Consider the following 21,896-nt stretch of genomic DNA (forward strand, 5'->3'; position numbering starts at 1 on the left):
TTTGCACTTTCTCTCCCACACACACGCCCATCCGGCTTTTCTAAGCTTGATGGCCACAGCATGAGACACACAGAGCCCTAAGAGGCACACTGGGTTTCTGCCCAGTACCCAGCACTGGTGGGAGAACAGAGGTTGTGCCCTTCATGCCTGTCTCAAGGAGGCACAAAGGGGCTTCAGGGACAAACAAGACTTTTAAAATTAGAGCCCTGAGAGTGCTGACACAAGCAGGTATGAAGCTGTACCAGCTCAGACCCAGATGACCAGTGCTTGGCTTCAGGCAGGTGCCTGGCCAGCCCCAGCTCAGGGGCTGAACCTCATGATGCTGTGTCCAGGCAGTCAGGGTGCCTGCCCCAAGGGCATGATGACCTTGACAGATCAGGTACCACCCACTGAAAACACATTTTTGGAGTGTTTCTTCACTGAATCTTACAGACTTCCAAAACATTTCTCCTTGAGCCAGAAAATCCCAATTAAAAAGAAAACAAACAAACAAGAACCAAACCCACTTGTTTGCTCACCAGACTGCAAAACCTATTCCCAGGAACAAGAAAGAGCAAGTCAAGAACTCCAAAAAGAGCAAGACAATATATGGAGCTCTTATAACTTTCTCCCACAACCCAAAAGCTGTGAATACTGATTTACTTTGTCACATCCCAACTTTATCACTTTGGATTGCACAAGGAAGCATGTAACTTGTAAATGAAGGCATGGGCTTACCCACACTCAAATTTTATTGAAACTACACACATATTTTACACACAAATTGAATGGGAGCTCTTGTACCAGACTTTGGTATCTCATATACATTTACAGAACCTGAGCACATTGCAGTTTTAGATTAGAATACTCTCTATACTCATCATAATTCACAAGACTCAAAATAAATGCTTTTTAGTATTTCCCGTGACATGATAGAGTAATGGAACCTAACAACACTCATTTACAATATTTTCTCTTTCTCCCCTATCAACTCAGTATTTCGAAAAGGTGATGGATTTTCCCTCTAAGTCCACAGTCCTCTTGCAGTTGCAGGATGTTAATGAGGGCCACCAGTTCCAGCTTTTCTCTGTACTCTCCAGGAAAAAAAGCTGTTCCACTTCCAGGCTCCATACATACTCCTTATCTTTTACAGAGACTAAAAAATCAGAGTCAATTTTGCTGCTTATTTTTATAGCAGGGACAGTTGTTCACTAGGAACTATGCTAAGGCAGTGGACCTGTTTCATGAAACTCAGGTACCCAGGACTATGGCTGATCTGGGCTGGCAGGGAAATAACACACCACCCCATCACTGATAACCCTGTGCTCTCAGCTCAGCTCATGCCAGGTGTATCAAAAGCAGCACAAGATGTTTGCAACAGTAAGACTTACAAAAGCCCTTTCACAAAATGCTGAACGTTATGAAAAATGCTTAGGTTTAATGAAGCAGAACCCTTTGTCTAGCTCTTGTACACTCACTCCATCTTTGAATAAAAAAGAGCCTATCTATTTGCAGATAAACAAGGTACAGCTGAATAGCATCCCTCACACCCCAAGTGCCACTGCAGCACATTAGCCATTCTTCAATTGCTCCATTCTCTGTGTGTGATGGCAAGAAATGACAAACAGTTTTCAGGCACACAATCAAAAACCAAACAACAGTCCTCTACAAGATGCTGCTACTCCATACTACTTCTGGGCTTGTTTTTGAAAGGTTTAATACCTTCTTTCAGAAGATCTTCTGTGACAATGGTTCCAATGGTTGACACTAAACACACAACTTGACATCCCTGCATATGTTACTGGGTGCTTCCTTACAGCCCGAGTAGTACGTTTGTAGCACTTCAAGGGACAGTCCCTTGGAATGATATGTCTTCTCACCCCTTCAATGCACAAGTGCAACCAAGAAGGGGAGAACAGCAAATCACCTAGCACGACAGTGGGAAGACTGACAACACCCACAGCTGGCTGTTCCAGTGTCAGATGATTACAAACACAACACAACTACAGGCTGCTTAATAAGGCACTTGATCAGTGAAGCAAGGAAAAACAGGCAGCACAAGCCAAAGAACTACAGCATGTGGTTTTTCTCCACTGTTAACAGGTGTGCCTTTCCAAGAACCATTCAAAGTCCACTGACCTGTTCAGTTACAGCTGTAAGACAAGAATCACATGTATTTGAATTAAATGCCTACAAAGACCCATCAGTTTTCCAAACAGAGTAAAAATTTTTTTCATACAGAGCCTAGGTTAATGGGGAGATCAAACTTAATTCCTGGGTTTAATAATATTCTATAGTTCAGACTTCCTTAATGTCTTCCCACATTCAATTATTATTGTATCTGCAGCAGGCTGAAACAGAAGAGCTTTTACTCTAGACAAAATCTCTAAACATGAAAATAGAAAACAGGAAAATAATTTATAGCAACATTTTTACATGGCGTGACACCTCATCTAGTTTTCAGACTAAAATACCATAACATGAGGTAAATAGGCAGTTTGCTTCTTAAAACATGAAGTGTTAAAAAAGTAGTAGTATCCATGTCATTTTTAAAGACAGCATTGACAGCAGATGAGTCAAGGGAATCTTAAAAGGCCATCCTTTTACAAAGCCATATAAATTTTATAAATCATCCCCCTTTTTTATTCAAATGACATAGAGAGAAATATATTTACTCCTCTGACAAACAACATGAAAACCCAGGAAAAAATCCCAGCAGACTCTGATTCCGTAAGAGGAAATTAAGTCAACTTCACAGCAAAAAGGGAGATGAGGAGAGGGAAACAGTCACCATTCATTTGCCAATTTGTCAAAAATCTGCATCCAGAGTGAAGACATTGTCCATTGTTTCTGTCATAACAGCAAAACGTTGATATTCCGAAACCCGCTTCTCAAAGAAATTTGTTTTCCCTTCCAGAGAAATATTCTCCATGAAATCAAAAGGATTTTCTGCATGAAAGACCTGGGGAAGGAAAACACTATTACACTGGTGATTCTGACAGGAAAATAATGCTTTAAAAACCCCACAACAAACAAAACTGTCAAACTCTTTCAAACTAGACCGCCTCCAGCTGCAATATCCTGTAGGCTCTATGGACACCTATCTAAGCAAATTCAGTACTGCCACTCCCAGGAGTTTGGTCTGTGGTGAAGTTCACTTGTGCAAGGGGTTTGTTATTCTTCAAACACTGCAGCATCTGAGCACAGCTTATGTTTCCCATCCCAAACCTGCTGAGCAGCTGAAGGGAAACAATGGCCTAAATTGTTCTTGTTCTTTTACAGTGAAGCATAGGTATTAATGCTGTGGTTTCAGCTGTCACTCACAGAAGTCCCTGTACTAAATATGACCTGGTCCCCAGCATGACAAGGGAGTGCTTTGTGCTGACAGCTTTCCTGGGCTGCACTGGCAGGCCAGCATTTGGGGCAATCGCATCTCTTACCTTTGAAAACCCAAGCTCCATTAGTAACCGGTCTGCAACAAATTCAATGTATTGTTTCATCAAGGTGCAATTCATTCCAATCAGACCCACAGGTAATGCCTCTGTTAGAAACTCCTAGAAGTTAAAATACAGATGACATTTAGAGAAATTAAATTTAAGAAGAAAAAGGAGAGAAGACACCTGTGTTTCACAATAATATAATTTGTGATGTTCAGGCTCCCCAGGAAGTTGTCTGAATAAATAACTTGCATCACTAAATTCAACAAGTATCTTCTGTTTTCAGTAATTGTTTGTATCTTCCTTTATTGTTAGCCTATTACTCTGGAAAAGGCACAAGATTTTTATCATTGCCCCTCTAATCTGCCTTTCCCTACTCCCCCAGCATAAGCTTCACTGTAAGCTTAAGCTCTAACTTCAATAAACCTACAGACCATACTAGTGGGAACAGGGATAAATCCAGAAATCACCAGTTTTCCTGGCTTCCAGCCATTCCATTATAGAATGACAGATCAGAGACAGCAGTGATATATATGAGTGCTGAACCCAGTCATATGCATGTTTAGGAACTGATGCAATACCTGTCAGTGTTGTGAGACCAAGCAGGAGCATTTGTCATCATCACAGGAGTTAGATGATAACAGGAAAGAAAACTAAACTAAAATCCTGCCAAATACTCAGCCATGCAGAAACTTGTGCCTGCAGAAGGGCAGCATTTCACATGAAAGAACCTGACATCAACCTCAGAAAAAGTCAGAACCCAGCATGATACACGTGGTCAGAACAGACCCTGCCTCCTCCTGAGGACAAGCAGAGATGTGAATACAATAGGGAGGGAGAGACAAAGATCCTGAAAGGACAGATGTAAACAAACTCCTCTCTAGGAGACAGTTGCAGTTGGACTAGATGATTATTGTAGGTCCCTTCCAACTGGAACTATTCTATTCAGTATCAAATAAGAGAGCTTTCCTTCCTTCCTGTCATTAAGGAGAAAACCAGTTGCCAGCTTCAGCTTCCCCCAGCTGTTTGACAACTGAATCAGAAAGTCTCTGACTTCTTGCCACCATTACGGAAGAGGGAAAGAATTGCATCAGGGATCCAAGCCTGAGCCAAGTATCAAACACGAAATCCCAAAAGTTAGAAGTTAATGTGTTTATTTCCTGCATCAGACTGGACCTGTGCTGCCCATGATGCTGTCACAGCCAGGATTACCTGCTCAATTTCTACAGCATTAACGATGATCTCACGGACTCGCTCTTCTGACGGTCTGTTCACTAAATAATGGAACATTAGACAAGCAAAATCACAGTGTAGACCCTGAAATAAGAGAACAATGGAAAAAACAGTCAGTTTTCCCCTCCTCCACATAGTTTGCTCTTATTTTCAGGCAGCCTCATCTGGGTTGAAGTTTCCCAGCCTCCTGCTTTTTTGAGTCTTAGTGTTATCACATGTAGTGTGGACTTGTAGTTTACAAGGCAGTAACATCTCAAATCCAACACATGCCACCTACACTAAAATAAGGCTCAGCATGCACGCTTCTCCGGTAAAATTTTTCTGAGGGCTGCTCTACTGCGAGGGATCCCACACAGAGCCCTGCTGAGCCCTGCCTCCCATCAGGGATGATTTTGCAGAAAGACCTCTACATCAAGACTGGCAAAACTACTTGTGAGTTAAAATAGGCTGTTTACCTCCTCTTTGTTTCGAGATAAAGCTTGATTTAAATTCTTCCAGTAGTATTTCTTCCCTTGCTTCTCCCAACAGCATTTTCAACAAGGCAGATTCAGATTAGAGTCACCAAACCCAAGATTAACAAATCACCTCTGCCCCAGCTAAACTCCCCTTCTCATTTTACCCAGCTATCCTACACAGAGCTTAATGAACTGTGCTCCTTTCCAGGATTTCCAGAAAAGTCTCCTGCCAAGGTAAGAAAACCTCAGGAGACAAGCAACCCCTCACAGTCTGCAGGAGGTACCAGCCAGATGCTCCAAGAGGTGCCTCAGCTTCTCTTTGACTTGCCTGGGTACAGCTTGGTGCTCTGGCTTCAGCCATACCCACCACTGCCAGACTAAAGGAGGACTGCACTACCATCTCTCCTCTCAACAGCAAGGTGGTGATTACAGCCAATAAGCACCAAGAGGGCACATCCAGAGTGAAAACCATCAGAAGGATTGGCAGACTAAGGGCTACAAGACAATCCAATACTATCATTAACAAGGGTCAAAACAAAACCTGGGGACTGACTGACTAGAGAACTGTTCTGCTGCAAAAGACCTGGGAGTCTTTGTGGGTGACAAGTAGACTGAGCCAGCAGTGCCCTTGTGACCAGAGGGGCAAGGGTATCTCAGGGTGCATCAGGAAGAGTGTGGCCAGCAGGTCGAGGGAGGTGATCCTCTCCTTCTGCCCAGCCCTGGTGAGGTCACATCTGGACTGCTGTCCAGTTCTGGGCTCCTCAGTAGCAAAGAGACAAGAAGCTACTGGAGAGGGTCCAGCAGAGGTCACAAAAATGATGAGGGATCTGGAGCATCTTTTTTATGAGGAGAGACTGCAAGACCTGGGTTTGTTTAGTCTGGAGAAGAGGACACTGAAAGGGGATCTCATTAATGCATATGATTATCTCAAAGGTGGTGATGAGGTTTAGGAATGGTACTCCCTAGTTCAGTACCCCCACCAAGACTCTTCCAAACCAGATGCCACTCACTCGCTCTCCACCAGCTTCCCCTTGCCCTTTCCTGCTCTGGGGATGGAGGCACAAAAGGTGAAAATCATGGGAAGGGCAAGAACAATTTACTGGAAATAACAAAAGGAACAGTAACAGCAATATCAATAACAAAATGTGTAAGACAAAGAAACTATTTACATGGAAAACCAGTGACAAATACCTACCTGCTCTCCCCAGTTAGGTTTTTCCCACTGGAAGGAATGCCCTTCTTCTCAAAAGCAGGAGAGGGAGTCCCTTTTCCCGAGCCCTTTTAATGACCTGAGATGGTGCCCAGTAACATTAGGGTCTTAGCCATGCCCACACAGCTCCAGGCTCTACTGCCTCACAGCTACTGCAAAAAATTAACCCTGTCTTTGGCTGAAGCCAGGACAGGCAGGTGCCAAGAGGATGGTGCCAGGCTCTTTTCAGTAGTGCCTGGAGACAGGACGAGGAGCAATGGCTATAAACTAAAACACAAGAAATTTCACCTCAACATGAGGAAGAACTTCTTTACGTCAAGCGTGACAGAGCACTAGCACAGGCTGCCCAGGGAGACTGCGGGGTCTCCCTCTCTGGAGACATTCCAAACCCACCTGGACACATTCCTGTGTCACCTGCTCCAGGCGACCCTACCTGGCAGGAGGGTTGGACAGGATGATCTCCAGAGGACCCTTCCAACCCTAACAATTCTGTGATTCTGTGAAAACCTTTTTAGAAAGGCTATAAAATCCTTGTGATTCAGGTCACAAAACAGCCCTGAAATAACGTAATTTGGGAAGTATCCCCCCCCTCTAGCGACAGCATTAGCTGCCTGCTGCAGGGCTTCCCATGGTCTAATCCAGGGCAACATCACCATCAGGATGCAGGACATGCCTGGCTTCTCCCATGAACCAGTGTGCTCTGCTCACTCGTGCTCCTACCAGCTTTGCACCTTTAAGTATCAGAGATCCACCAGCTCAAGAACAGCTTGGGAACAGAGTCTGCAGCTCAAAAAACACACTGAGCGTTAATCATTTATCTGTTCAGGTGCATAAAAACGTTTTGTAGTTTTCCATTGTGGATTCTTTTTACTGCCACTGGGTTTCAATGCAGGTGCTCTGTGCACCAAGCTTTAACCTTTGTAACAGCACTGCAGTTGGAATTATGCCAGCAGAGCTCAAGAAAATTTTAGTCTTTTGGCGCTCCCCTCTGCAAAGAGGTACAGTTACACTCATTCACCTGCAAGTGATCCTTGTAACAAATCCTGCCTCACTCAAATGTATCAGCTCATAATGACTCACAGAAGACAAAAGGAAGGTGAAGGCTGAGGAACTACTTGTTTTTCCTTACTCATCATATCACTTTCTTCAAAAGTGTCTTTTAAAGACATATCGTAAGATATCTCATTTCAAAGCAGTTTATCTAACCCATGAAAATTACTTCCATTATGATAAAGCTCTTTACACTTTAAGAGCAACTCTGCTAAGTTACAACCACTAGCATGTTTATACTGCATACAAAACTGATCTTTCTACTTTTTCAGTGCTGATAGTGCTGTAAGTAGTGCAGTGCACAGTCCCCAGCCATAAACAACAGCTTCCAACTTGCAGGGAGCAAGGAAAAAGAAAGGAAGGAACCAGTGAAAAGAAGGGGCACTTGTAAGCGCAGCCTGTCACATTTGGTGTGCTGACATGCAGCCCCTCAGACACTTCATATCTTAAGAAGCGCTCTCCTCAAAGGCAGATCTGTAGTTGCCCCCTCCCAGGAGATTCTGTCGCTGTGCAGCAACACAAGACCATGAAGAGGGGTGGTATCTGCTGCTTCTGCAGCAAACTGCCACAGCTGGCTCAGTGATGGATGCAGGCAGCTGTCTGCAAGCTCTGGGACCCACAACAGGAGCAGGTTGAGAGTGGTACTTGGAGCCCACTTGAACCTGCCTGAAGCAGCTGAGGCACAGCAAGTCTCAGAGTCACACACTATCCAGGTCCTTGCTCCAGCCAGCCCACCCTGCAGCTGGGGCCCATGCAATTCCACCCCACTCCTTGAGCGGCCAGGCCTTTGCCTTCTTTCACAGCACAGGAAAACAAACATTCCCTTCAATCTAAAAAATCCACGTTTTTCATAATACTATATGCATTGGTGTGCTGGTTTTGGGGAGAGTTGGCCTTCTTCATGTATGGTTTGGATTTGGGCTGAACACAGGGTTGATAATATAGAGATGTTTGTGCTATTGCTGAGCAGGGCTTAGGCCTTTTCTGCTTCTCGTACTGCCACACTGGTGAGGAAGCTGGGGGTGCATGGGAGGTTGGGAGGAGATACAACACCTGTCCTGAGCTGGGTGGGTGACCCAAACTGACCAAAGGGATATTCCAGACCATGTAACATAATATTCAATACATAAAGTGGAGGGAAGAAGGAGGAGGGGGGGGGCATTTGGAGTGATGCCATTTGTCTTCCCAAATCATCGTTGCACCTCATGGGGCCCTGATCTCCTGGAGATGGCTGAACACCTGCCTGTCCCTGGGAAGCAGTGAATTAAACTGAAAATTCCTTGTTTTGATTTGCTCGCGCGTGTGACTTTTGCTTTCCCTATTAAACTGTCTTCATCTCAACCCATGAGCTTTCTAGCTTTTACCGTTCCGATTCTCTCCCTGGTCCTACTGGTGGGGGAGTGAGAGTGATAGCGTGGGGCTTGATTGCTGGCTGGGGTTAAACCACAACTGGGACACCAGTACTTATGTTTACTCCCTTTAAAAACAGGTATTTCTTTTGAGGGACTCAGTGGCACCCAGGCTTTATGTTCATTAATGCTGTCTGCTGGGTAGAAAACTGGCTGGATGGCCAGGCCAAAAAACGTGGTGAGAATTAAATCCAGTTGGTGGCTGGCCACAGGTGGCATTCCCCAGGGATCAGTTATGTTATGTTATATATGCTACATATATATATATACATACAGATATTATATATATACATTACTGGCCCCAGTGGTCTGTCCTGTTTAATATCTTTACCAATGACCTGGTAAAGTGGATTGAGTGCACCCTCAGTCAGTTTGCAGAAGTCACCAAGTTTGGTAGGAAAGTTGAGCTGCCAGAGGGTAGGAAGGCAGAGGGATCTGGACAGGCTGGATCAGTGGACTGAAGACAATGGTATGAGGTTCAACAAGGCCAAATACCAGGTCCTGCATTTGTGCCACAACAACCCCATGCAGTGCTACAGACTTGGGGCAGAGAGGCTGGAAAGCAGCCTAGCAGAAAATGACCTGGGGGTGCTGGTTGAGAGTGGCTGAACATGAGCCAGTGTGTGCCCAGGTGGCCAAGAAGGCAATGGCATCCTGGCCTGTGTCAGCAATAGCAAGGCCGGAGGACCAGGGCAGTGACTGTCCCTCTATACTCAGCACTGGGAAGGTTGTATCTTGAATCCCATGTTCAGTTTTGGGCCTCTCACTACAGGAAGGACATTGAGGTGCTGCAGCGTGTCCAGGGCAGGGCAAGAAAGCTGGTGAAGGGTCTGGAGCACAAGTCTTATGAGGATTGGCTGAGGGAGCTGGGGGTGTTTAGGCTGGAGAAAAGGAAGCTCAGGGGAGACCCTGTCACTCTACAACTACATAAGAGAAGGTTGTAGTGAGGTGGGGTCAGTCTCTTCTCCCAAACAACAACCAACAGGACAAGAGGAAATGGCCTCAAGTTGCATCAAGCAGGGGATTAGACTGGATATTACAAAAAATTTCTTCATGGAAATTGCTGTCAAGCAATTATTAGAGTAGGCTGTCTAGGGAAGTGGTTGAGTCACCATCCCTGAAGGTATTTTAAAGACGTGGATGTGGCACTTAAGGATATGGTTTAGTGGTGGACTTGGCAGTCAGTGGCAGGTTAACAGTTTGATTCAGTGATCTTAAAGGTCTTTTCCAATCTAAATTATTCTATGATTCTGTAATTATTGGTAAAGGTCTGCTTCTTTCCCCTTTCTCTGTCAAGACTATGGGTTCTTCATGAATATAATTCTGCTCTTCCCCTGGAAACTCCCTTTTCTTCCCAAACAGTGTGTAAGACATGCCACATTACCTCATCTCTGCTAATAAGTTCATTGGAGAAAGTCAGTCCAGGCATCAGGCCCCTCTTCTTCAGCCAAAATATAGCAGCAAAGGAACCCGAAAAGAAGATGCCTTCCACTGCAGCAAAGGCAACCACTCTCTCACCTGTTTAACATGACACATTTTTCATTAGACACAAATTGCTGTGTTGCTCATCAGCAAGATGCACTATTTGCATCAGACAGAATGATGCTGGAGAGGAGTAATCCCCTTTGCAGCACCAGATGCTGTCTTTGACCACATCCAGCAGCAGATCCCAAGCCACAGAGGGTCTACACACCCCAGAGCACTCAGCCAGAGGCAACCCCAGCAGAACTGAAGAACCAAGGCACCCACTGAAACTGACATAGATCAGAAGCAAAAGAATGTAATTGTCCAGAGTGGCCAAGACATTAGTACTCCATTCTCTCTTTCTCCTGAAAGGCCAGAAAGCAGCTGTGTTAACTGACAGACAGAACAAAGAAAATAGTCAATCTCTTATAAATTAAACAAAAAACCCTACCCCACAATTTCTTCTTGTTGGGAATCTACATGAAACCATATTCTTACAAGAGTGAAAGACTACAGAACGTAAGCCAAGACACAAAGAACTATTTGTGCTATCCCACCTTTAATCCAAGGAAAGCAAGGCATTATTGGTTCCAGTTCTCCCTGTTCTCTACAGGAATGTATTTCTTCAGACTACAAGACCATCTGACTGTTTAGTGAAGCCACATCATTCCATGTATACTACTTCAAACAACTTCACAGGCTCATTGTGTATGTTCTAACATAAAGAGCTTTTGCACTAAGTTCTGGTGCCTTTTCCCAATAAGAACTGCATAGAATTTTGTTAATAAGATAACCCAAAATAGCCAGATGTCCCACTTCTTCTATGAGATACAAATACCAACTGCTGGCTCATCTGAAGAAATTCAAGTTAGGAAAAAAGCACAGAGAGCAATACCAACTTACAAGTATCACAGAAGTTATTAAGGAGAGAATTTTTCTGGCAACACTAAAAATCTCATTGGTTATTTCTATAGAGGAATGGAGAAAGGTTGCTCATAAAATACAGGTTTAATGAAGCACAAGCCTGACTACTTATTTGGATTAAATTAATGAAGTTTGGGGGCAGGGAGCAGGGGCTACACTGTTTTTTAAGTTAGGGAACCTTCTGATTCCTGGCACACCCCACACTGCTGGGAGCCAAACAAAAGGATGATGAAGGGGCTCCACACACAGCAAGCAAAGTCAGACTGGGGAGGCAGTGGGAGCACCAGGACAGAATAATGTACAGCTACAAATAATAACCCCTCTCAAAAAAGAGCTGTGAACAGATACCACAAAAGAATGATGTTCAGATTTATTTTGTTCACCAAGCTGAATCTCCCCACCTCCTACACTTTCTTGAAATATAGAGAATGTTTGCTTAAAAAACTTCACCAGAGTGCACTCATTATGCATTTCAGCTACAGCACACCCTTCAGAGTCAACACTGTAAGAATGCAGAACACTGGAAAGGATGCCCTGAAGCATGCTGATGGAAGCTGAGCCAGTGCCCCAGCTCTGAAATGAGATACAAGAACTAGAAACCTGGTCCCAACAGCAAACCAGGAACACCAGAAACAGATGGTTCTTGAATCTTTTTGGTCCAGGCTCAGTCATGCCTCAGTTACAAAAAAACTGATTTGTCTATATGAACGTGAACACAGAAAATGCCTGGACTTGCAAGACTTCAGCTGCCCAGTTCTGAACACCAAGTACAAAATAAGAACCAACTAGAAGAAATAATCAAAACTAGAAAATAAGGTCTACAAGCAAAAACTGAGGAAACCAGGGTTGTTCAGTATAAAGACAAAAAGGACAGAGATCTACAAGCATTTTTCATAACATGACTTCAGGGGGCACTGCCATTACTGTATTTCTCTAGCTGAAGATAAAAACATACATGCTCACCAGAAGTTACTTCTAGTTCTTTAGTTAAACCAGAGACCCAGAAGCCACTACATCTGTGGAGAATTTCATTTCATGTTCCAGGCGTGCAGCTTACTCACAGAGCACCAACAACAGAACATATGCAACAGAAACAAGTTTTTAAAAAGCTACACACCAAAAGTGGATTCTCGGTCTTCGATCCACTTCAGAGCCCAGTCTGCTTTCTTCTTAACACAAGGCATTGTTTCAATGGCATTAAATAAGAAATCCCTATAGAAGAAAACAGAGACAAAACATCAGAACAGTGATTTATGTAAATCTGCCCTGGTTGTCCCTTCCAGCTCCACCAGACAGAGGATCCCATTATGCCAGGCTCTGAACTAACCCAAGTAAGACACCATTCTCACCCCAAAGGGGTGATGATCTGTCCTGGTTTTGTCTGGGATAGAGTTAATTTTCTTCCTAGTTGTTGTACAGTGTTGTGTTTTATACTTAGAATGAGAATTATGTTGATAACACACTGATGTTTTAGTTGTTGCTAAGGAGTGTTTACATGAAGTCAAGGACTCTTCAGCTTCTAACCCCACCCCACCAGTGAGCAGGCTGGGGGGCACAGGAAGCTGGGAGGAGACACAGCCAGGACAGCAGACCCCAAGTGGCCAAAGGGATACTCCACACGATGTCATGCTCAGAATACAAACTAAGGGGAAAGCTGGCCAGGGGCTGCTTCTTGGGAACTGGCTGGGTATCAGTCAGCAGGCAGTGAGCAACTGCATTGTGCATCACTTGTTTTGTATATCATTATTATTATTACTTGCCTTTTCTGTGCTATCCAACTGCCTTACCTCAAACCACCAGTTTTACTTTTTTCCCCAATTCTCTCCCACCCCAATGGGTGGGGGCAGGCAGTGAGTGAGCTGCTGTATGGTGTTTAGCTGCCTGCCAGGTTAAACCACTACCTGATCTCTGATAACAAGGGCAGAGGGAGGCAAATGTGCAGAAGGCAACAAACCCAAGGGCTCAGGAGAAACAAGCTGTGAACTCAAACATCCCATCCCAGGAGTGCTCACCCACCACACCACAGTGCCTCTCAGACTTGAAGCCAGCCACTTCAGTTTATCCACGAAACAAAATCTCATCTTGCCCAACTCCACAAAAGGAACTGGACAACTCCCATGTGCACAGACTCTGTTCCCATGCTGAACACCTGAAAGGAAACCCTGCAGCTCTCCCACCATCACCAACACAGGATGCCACTGTGGGAAAGCAAGTTCTGCCTGACCATCATCATGTTGGAGTCTCTGAGGGAAAATGCTGCTTTTCAAACGTAGTACTGTTTGGACTAGGAACTTCTTCAGACAACAAAGGTGATGGAGCTCTCCAGAGAACTCAATCATTCAAAAATAAGCAGTTTGAGTTGTATTAAAAAGCACTGACAACAAAAAGGCTGAAAGGATGCAATACATTGACTGCTGTACATTAGAACCACCATTTTGATCACGAGCACTCGATTTCCTCGGGCTGATCCTTTGCTGATGTAAGAGCAGCACCGCAGGAGCGCGATAACCTCAAGGAGCTCATCTAACCTTTAACATTTCACATAGTCCACGCCTGCAGAAGTAAAAGATTTATACAAATATTCACTAATCTTCTGATACTCCCACAACAAGCCTTGGTCAGTAATACTCCTCTCCATTTTGGGGGTCAGGCATGCAGGCCTTGAAAGCTTTAAGGAACCTTCCCCAACTCCTCCAGAAAGTCAGCATGAAACAGGAGACAGCTGCAGCTGCCCAACAGCAGCGCCACTGGCTTCAGTAATGCGTGTGTAACACATCCAGAGGTTTACCTTTTCTTTGGATCTTTGATGTAGGTGTCTATGAGCAAGCTGTACATCTCCGAGTGAACATTCTCAATGAGAATCTGAAAGCCATAGAAACAACGAGCTTCTGGGATCTGCACCTCCTGACTAAAACGTGCCACCTACCAAAACCAGAAAGCATGGCAATGAGTACAGTAAAACAGTCCTGCACAACACTACTCTGAGCTTAACAGGAGAGACAATAGATCTCTGCTACAGAGACAGCATGGGAGCACTTCGGTCCTACTTTGTTCACAGACGTGTCAATGGGACAGCTGTGGTGCAGAGGAAAATAAAGCAGTAAATACATCTAAGAGCTGAAGCATGAGGGCACACGTACACAGGAGAAAAGAAAAGTAATGCAATACTAAACACTTGGCACTGAACAGAGCCTCAGACTTTTTGTTCATCATTAGAAATATAAACAGCATGACATAAGGCATGTTCATGCAATACATGCACACATTTTCTACATGTTATAAACATTCAAATGCTTGAGATTAAACTGGGCATTTGCAGATAGATACCACTGCTAATCCGTGACGAGATATTCTCCAGCCCAGAACAGATCTCAACAGGAAGAATTCCCTACCTTTTTAGCAGCACCCACCTGCAGCCCCAAGAGATTCTAGGGTGCCATTCAGTGAGAACAAAACATATTTTACCAAAATGAGGAATACGTATCACAGCCATGGTCTGTATTCCCTATTTTTCCATTAACATGAGTACAGGAAAAATATGTGGTTCTATTAATTCATTCAGAAATGCACATCCCACAACCAAGCAGGGGCTGCACTTAAAAATGGTGTCCCAGAGTGATGTGATTTGGAGTTCTGATGACCACAGCTGACCCAATTTTAACTCAAACACTGCTCCCAGAAGAACAGGCTGCTTGTTCCACTTGACAAAGGTGAGATGGAAAGAAAAAAAAGTACACATTTAATATACCTATGCATTAATGTGAAAAAGCCAAAATGGAAAATTAATAAGACAACAACATGACTAAGTATTCAAGCCCTCTGTAAGTCTTTCTCACCAGGTTTTCATTTACAATTCCATCGCTGGCTGCAAAGAATGCCAGAACATGAGAGATAAAGTATTTTTCATCTGCTTTCAGCTTGTTCCAGTGAGGAAGGTCCTTTGACAAATCAACCTAATGAAAAGAAAAAAGAAGATTATTGTCCTCCAGCATTTGTCATTCTGTAAAAACAGAAGCAGCCCAGTCAAGTGACTGAGGCAGAGTTTTGGCATTTGCTTTCAAATCTTTACACATAGAGAATTCAAATATTTTTGACTGTAAAAGACAACAGATACACAGCACTTCTGTTGTCTCTCTCTGCAACAGTAACATCATGCACTTGTTTCACAGTTTACACTTTGTAATTTGGAATAAAAATCAGTGTCTATTGAATAAATAAATCAGATTTTGAAAAGCATTAGTATCTTTTTGCCACAAGTATGAACATGCACCGGTAAGCAGACCTCACTCTGAGACATTTAAACTGTACTTGAAATAAACACTGATACTCCAAGAAAGCTGTACCTGAGTGTGCCAAAAGATGGACTGAGGGTACCTTTGCCTTTGGCAGGTGTTCAGCCTCCATCTTGTCGAAGAACGGTACAGAGCAAATGCTGTGCAACTGCTCTTGTCTATCACACCAAACCCCAGCCACGAGAGAAAACCACAGCTTCCTTCACATAGACCTGTTTTGTTTGCTGGTTTGTAGGATTTCTGAACCAAAGCAGCACTTCAGCAGAGTCAGATGTGAAAAATGCAGAGGACCCACAGATGGTGGGACAGTGTAAGAAGGAACCAGTAACATAGTAAAAGGGAAATGCTGATAAGGCAGGAATTCAAATGCTTTTTCTTTAATGGCTTAAATGAAGCTCTGCTGCAACAGGGCAGCAAGACACCCGGCAGGCAATGAAATATCACCTCCACAAACAGCTGCTCCTCATCATCCCATGATGCTTTCTTGTCTATTTAGAGCCTGCCAATGCTTTTATCTCACTCCTCTGCAACTGCAGACCACTGCTCACAAACAAGCAAAGAGTGCATAAGCTTTGAGTTGGAACAACCAGCTCCCCTGGCAGATGATCTCTCCAAAGCAGTGCCGTGCTCAGCGGCCTGCACTGCTGCAAGCATAGCAAGCACTGCTCAGGCCTAGCTAACCAGCAACATTGGGGAAGAGCTTAGAGCTTGCACTGTAACATGGGGCAAGCACCTCATCAGGGCAATCAGGAGTCAGCTAAATTCATTTTTAGCAAGTGTCCCTGATTAACACCATCTCTCTGGAAATTTAGGTACCTAATATTAAGGAACAGCATGAAATTTCCCAGAGCATCTTACACAGGCAAGGAGTTAGTTGCAGGTTCAGATATCACAGCAGGGTAGGAGCTATCTGACCACAAATCAGAGCAATCTGACTTAGGATTTCTTTATAACCAGAGAAGTACCCCAGGACACAATTCCACCTCATCCTGAACTAAGCACCTAAAACAGCTCTGCTGAATCACCCTGTGGAAGCAGCTTGCTTGCCACTGTCGATGGAGGGAGTTCTGCTTTGGTGCTGGCACCTCATGTTCGACGCAATTAACTCCAACCTTTGCAACACAGAAGCCAGCAGCAGAGCTAGGAAAGATGCACCAGGACCCCAGTGGTCTGATTGCCTTTTGCCAACCCACTGGCCCAGGGCTCACCTCTTCTGCTGTCCAAAAGGAGGCCTGAGCCTGCTTATACATCTTCCATATGTCTGGGTACTGGATGGGGAAGATGACGAACCGGCGGTGATTTTTTCTGAGTAGAGGCTCTTCGTCAAGGCCTGAGACATTTTCAGCAGCACCCGATGAGCTCTGAAAATAAAGCACAGTTCTGGTTAAAGTTACCATTATTGATTCCTCCTTCTCGCAGTATCCAAAAGGTGTGGTTTAAAGTTCACCCATGTCACACAGACACTCACCTGCCCCTCTGGGGTGGACATGCTGCCTGTCCCTGGAGTACGTGTCCCCTCGCCCTCCATCCGTGCTCCCGGCAGCACTGCCTGTCCTCCCGGCCCTACCCAGCACAGCTCACACCAACCGCCCCCGCCCAGCTGTGCTGGTGCCAGGAAGTGCCCCACACCTGTGTGCCAAAGACAAAGCGGAGGAAATCTGCCCTGGGAGACATCAGCCACCGTGGTACCACACACGGAGAGACATGTGTGAGGTCACGGCATGGTGCTGCAGCCTGCAACCAGCACAGCCCCACCAGGCTCACTGCCCAGGTACTTCCCAGCCATCTGCTTTACATTCAGCCATTAGGACCTGGATGGACCTTTTTAAGAAAGCCATGAGATCACAGCAACTAATGCCAGCTGACAGAGGACAGCCCTGTGCCACAGAGCATCTCAGCATGGAGGTCTGTGAGAGCAATCTGTGAGGGCAGCCCACACACCAGCGCAGGTCTGGAGGCTGCTCTGGAGCCTCTCCCTCAAGCGCCAATACAAAGCTAACGTGCCTCTTCCCAGCAGCTGGCAGCAGGAAAACCTCTGCCTGGAGTCACCCATCTCCACGCTGACCCTTCTGTGTGGGCTCCCAGAGGACATCTGTGCACAGCTCTTCCTCAGCGAGCTCCCAGTCCAGCCAAGGTGGGGACAGCCGACATTTAGGAAACAGGCCAGTGAAAAGTAGCAGGGGGGGCACTCTGAGCAGGGCCTTCACCTCACTTCTGGCTGGGGACATGTGCTCCCAGGATCAATCCCTGCATCCCTGCAGACATGTCACCAAGCACCTACTAGAAACAACTGCTGTGAAGAGCTGTCAGGACAGCACATTGCAATCTCTACTGAAGGGCTGGTGACTCACACTGATCAGCCAGCAGGACCCTTTCTGGGTTGGTTCTGAGATGCCACTGACACTGCTGTAGAGGATAACTAACCACAGGCAGTATACGAGGTGTTATGTATAATACAGCAGAGAAGGGGAGCTGATGGTTTGAACACCATTATTTCTACCCTCCTGAAGGTGCCAAAGTCCCTTCCCTACCCAGTCTGCTTGTAACTATGCACATAATAAAAAACATTCCTTTACTTCAATTTGCAAAATATCCTCAAACAAATAATGCACTCAGATTTTGAAAAACAAATAAAACCCAAACACACATGCACATTGCATAGCTGGCATACATACCACAGATGCCCAATGAATACATCAGGGAAGCACATTCTGGGTTACAATTCTACCACTTTATTATATTTTTAAATATTACCCAATTACATGAAACAGATTTCCCAGCCTCATCTTGCAAAGTCTGTGCTGAAGGCCATGAGAGTGCAAGACTTTTTTTACTTCCCAGAACATAGAGATGGTTACAATAACTCACTGGAATTGGGGGAATTTGGGGTTGGCACGTTTGGCACCTTGTCTTAGCACACACCTTCTCAGGACCTGACATGCAGCCAACAGCTCCATCTACTTCTGCACCAGCTGTCATTGAAAATGGAAACACTGCAAAAATCCTCCCTGTAAGCCCAGCCACTGCTGGCTCATGGATACCTTGTTGTCCTCCAGGACCCTCAGGGCCTTCTCTGCAGAGCTGCTTCCCAGCAGGTTGGCCCCCATCCTGTACTGGTGCCTGGGGTTATTCCTCCCCAGGTGCAGGACCTGCATTTGCTTTTGTTGAGTTTCAGATGGTTCTTCTTTGCCCATCTCTCCAACCGGTCGAGGCCCTTCTGAAGGGCTGCACAGGTCTCTGGGATATTGGCTGCTCCTCCCGGCTTTGTGCCATCAGTGAACTTGCTGAGGAGGCATCTGCCCCTTCATCCAAGTCACCAAGGGGTAAGTTAAACAATACTGGGCCCCGCACTGAACCCTGGAGGACACAACCAGGCCTGCAACTTGACCCTGGGATGCTGACCACAACCCTTCATGCTCTGCCATTCAGCCAGTGCTCAATCCCCCTCGCCATCCACTCACCCAGCCCACACTTTCTGAGCTTGCCTATGAGGGTATCATGGGAGACACTGGCAAAAGCCTGGCTAAAGCCCATGTAGACAAAATCCCTTGTCTATTCAGCCAATTGTCCCACCACAGAAGTTAATGAGATTGGTTAAGCACGAGTTCCCTTTGGTGAATCCATGGTGACTACTCCTCATGACTGTCTTGTCTTCCATGTGCTTAGAGACAGACTGCAGGACAAGCCATTCCATCATCTTTCCAGGGATTCAGGTGAGGCTGACTGGCCTGTGGTTTTAAAAACTGTACAAATATTTTTTTAAATAGATGGGTTTGATTGTTGGATTGTTTTTTTTTTTTTTATAATTTTAAAAAAGGAAAGGTCAGCCACAGAGACGACACCATACTGGAACCTCCTGCTCAACCTATACCCACCTCCCTCATAACCTTCAGGGGCTGAGAGGAGTTTCCCAGGCAGGCTCTAAATTGGCAGGCAGGCAGCTAGTGGCTACAAAACAATCCCATCCTCTCTAACTCAATTTCAAGTGCATGGCACATTATGATCACTGCTGAGGCTTCTGAGCAATCACCACCTTGTGCTGAAGGAGCATAATGCATTCCCTACCTTGCCTTCCTGCATCCAGGGGGCACTGGCAGGAGTATGGGGGGCAGGAGAAGGTAACAGTCACTAGGTCAACACTACCTTCAATCTGCACCCCAGATCTTTTTCTTAATGCTATGATGGTGTACAAAACAGTCAACACTCACCATAACAACAAAGGGCACCCAGTTTATAACGTGTACGGGCTTCATTCTGTTCAGACAACATGATCTAAATGCATAAAAGAGCTGAAGCTGGCGGGCACAGGAAAACCCTTGCTTCAGCAGGGTCAACCAGAGCAGACTGCCCACGGCTGCATCCAGGTGAGGCTTCAGTATCTCCAAGGATGGAGACTACACAACCTCTGTGAGCAACCTGTGCCAGCATCTGACCACCTTCAGGAAAAACAAGTGTTTTCTTACATGTAAATGCAAGCTCTTGTGCTTCAGTGTGTGACCAATGCCCCTAGTCTCACCATGGGGCACCACTAAGAAGAGCCTGGTTTTCTGTCTCTGTTACTCCCTCCACTGGCTATCTACACACACTCACGGAATCCCCTGGAGTCTTCTCCAGGCTAAACAGTCCCAGCACTCATGCCTCTCTTCGTATCACAGATGCTGCAGTCTCGTAATCATCAGCCCTTTGCTGGACACACTCCAGTACATCATATCCCAGTTACTCCGCAACTGCAAGAGACAAGCTCTTCTGGTGATGACAATAAACCAAATGGACAAAAAAGACTGCTTAGGGGTACTGAAACTCCTTCCATTAATTTCAAATTCAGCAAACTAGGAAATAATTAACATATATGCACACATACAACCATCATCCCACAGCAACAGCTGCTGGGTTACATGTACAAGTATCACAGTTGCATGCCCTACATCAGCTGTAGCCAGGGAAAAAGCTAGAGGTGCTGGTAGAGCCAGCACTGTGATGTGGCACATCCGCTCAATGGTTATGTGACCATGAACCCTCACGCACCCTAGTAAGAGGCTGCATGTGCATCCCACAAGCTCCCAAAGCACTCAGGCCAGCCTTGGGCAGCACAGGCCATGCCAGCAGTGAGACAGGGAAGACCATCACCATTCCCGGGAGAGATGGCTTGCACTGCACAGCATCTGAGGAGCCACCACCTGCTGGTTCCACATTCTTGAGGGAATGCACAGGACTGACTACCATGCACCTCTTCACTATGGGTACAGCATGTCACTGTTCAGGGGAAAACAGTAAGGGGTTTCTTACACTTGTATTTAACATGGCACACCTGGTTTTGGATACTTGAGTACTGATGAGACACAAGGGTTCCGGAAGACCACGTGCATCTCCGTGCCATGAAGACCCTTTCTCCTCACGCACCTCAGCCTGGCTTAGCGTAGTTATACTAGGGGGACACCAGAACGCAGCTGAGACACCTCGCAGGGGCAGACTTTCCTGGTCCACAGGGCCTGGGAAGCCAGGAACATCACCAATACCCACACCTGCCTCCACGGCAGCTCGGGGCGCAGGAGCTCTACCTTCCCGGCCCCGGCAGGCGCAGCTCTGCAAGCCCAGAAGCCCCGGGGCGGCAGGGCCGGCGATGCCCAGACCCCGTGCCAAGCAGCCCGCGGCCTCCGGTCGGAGGCCCGCATCCCCCGCAGCTGCTGCCACAGCGCTCCCGATCCGGGCCGGCGGTCCGCATCCCCCGCAGGTGCTGCCAGCGCTCCCCGGGCGCGCGGTGCCCGAGCGGTCCGGCCCTGCGAGCCCGGGCGGGACAAGGGCGCGGGGAGGATGGGCCCGTGCCCTTTCCAGGGCTTGTCCGAAGCAGCAGATCCCCGGTGCCCGCGGTCCCCCCACGGCGGCCCGGGCCGGCGGGCAGGCAGCGCAGCGCCCGGCAGTGCGGGAGGCCGCGGAGCCCGGCCGGGCAGGGCTGCGCCACCGCCGCCGCGCCGCTCCCGGAGCCCCCGCCCGCCCCGGCCCCGCTCCCCGCCCCGGCCGGCCTTACCCGCTCCGGGCCCGCCGCCTCCTGCAGCGCCGCCGGCCCCCGGCGCTCGCCCATGGCCGGCGGGACTGCACCGCGAGGGGGGCCGGCGGAGGAAGGGGGAACGGCCATGGCCAAGGCCGCTCCTCCCCCGGGGAGGACTCAGTAATTGCATAACAAACACAGAGCTGGTTGCAGCGCTTGGAGGCGCTCGCCAAGGGCTTGTCATTGAAAGCGCGACTGGTGCTTGTTTCGCTCCCTGCTTGCAAGCAGAGAGAGCTTCAAAAGATTCGGGTGTCGCCTTTCCAAAAAGGTAACTTTCGGTGTTGCTTTAACAATTCGTGTGCCCTTAAGAATTTTGGGTTTGTTTTTTTTAAAGGGCACCCGTCTGCCACAGTGACTGAGACCTCCCCTCTCTCCACTCCCCAGCATGGGAAGGGGA

General features: G+C 46.6%; 1 protein-coding gene across 2 annotated transcripts; it reads right to left on the reverse strand.

The window, feature by feature from the left end:
- Nucleotides 1–689: 689 nt before the first annotated feature.
- Nucleotides 690–21,608, reverse strand: RRM2B (ribonucleotide reductase regulatory TP53 inducible subunit M2B). Of its 2 annotated transcripts, none has more exons than XM_069005263.1 (9): nt 21,479–21,608; nt 16,662–16,814; nt 14,998–15,114; nt 13,950–14,083; nt 12,279–12,373; nt 10,158–10,291; nt 4,629–4,733; nt 3,420–3,533; nt 690–2,941 (listed from the first exon to the last, which is right to left on the reverse strand). In XM_069005263.1, the coding sequence occupies exons 1-9, from the start codon at nt 21,584–21,586 to the stop codon at nt 2,789–2,791; spliced, it is 1,113 nt and encodes a 370-aa protein (XP_068861364.1). In that variant the 5' UTR covers nt 21,587–21,608; the 3' UTR covers nt 690–2,788. The 2 variants fall into 2 exon arrangements, with proteins under 2 accessions (XP_068861364.1, XP_068861365.1); XM_069005264.1 differs by lacking the exon at nt 21,479–21,608 and adding an exon at nt 16,922–17,023.
- Between the last annotated feature and the right edge of the window lie 288 nt (nt 21,609–21,896).

This window comes from Aphelocoma coerulescens, chromosome 2 (genome assembly GCF_041296385.1).
Source record: "Aphelocoma coerulescens isolate FSJ_1873_10779 chromosome 2, UR_Acoe_1.0, whole genome shotgun sequence".
Taxonomy (NCBI): Eukaryota; Metazoa; Chordata; class Aves; order Passeriformes; family Corvidae; genus Aphelocoma; species Aphelocoma coerulescens.

What these genes read in the sequence shown, in the direction of transcription:
- RRM2B (XM_069005263.1), bottom strand. Translation starts at nt 21,586, where the DNA reads ATGGCCGTTCCCCCTTCCTCCGCCGGCCCCCCTCGCGGTGCAGTCCCG. An exon ending in ATCAAAGATCCAAAGAAAAG is followed by an intron (nt 12,374 to 13,949) that starts GTAAACCTCTGG and finishes TTTCTTCTATAG; the next exon opens with GGATTTCTTATTTAATGCCA. An exon ending in TGGAGCTTGGGTTTTCAAAG is followed by an intron (nt 2,942 to 3,419) that starts GTAAGAGATGCG and finishes TTCCTTCCCCAG; the next exon opens with GTCTTTCATGCAGAAAATCC.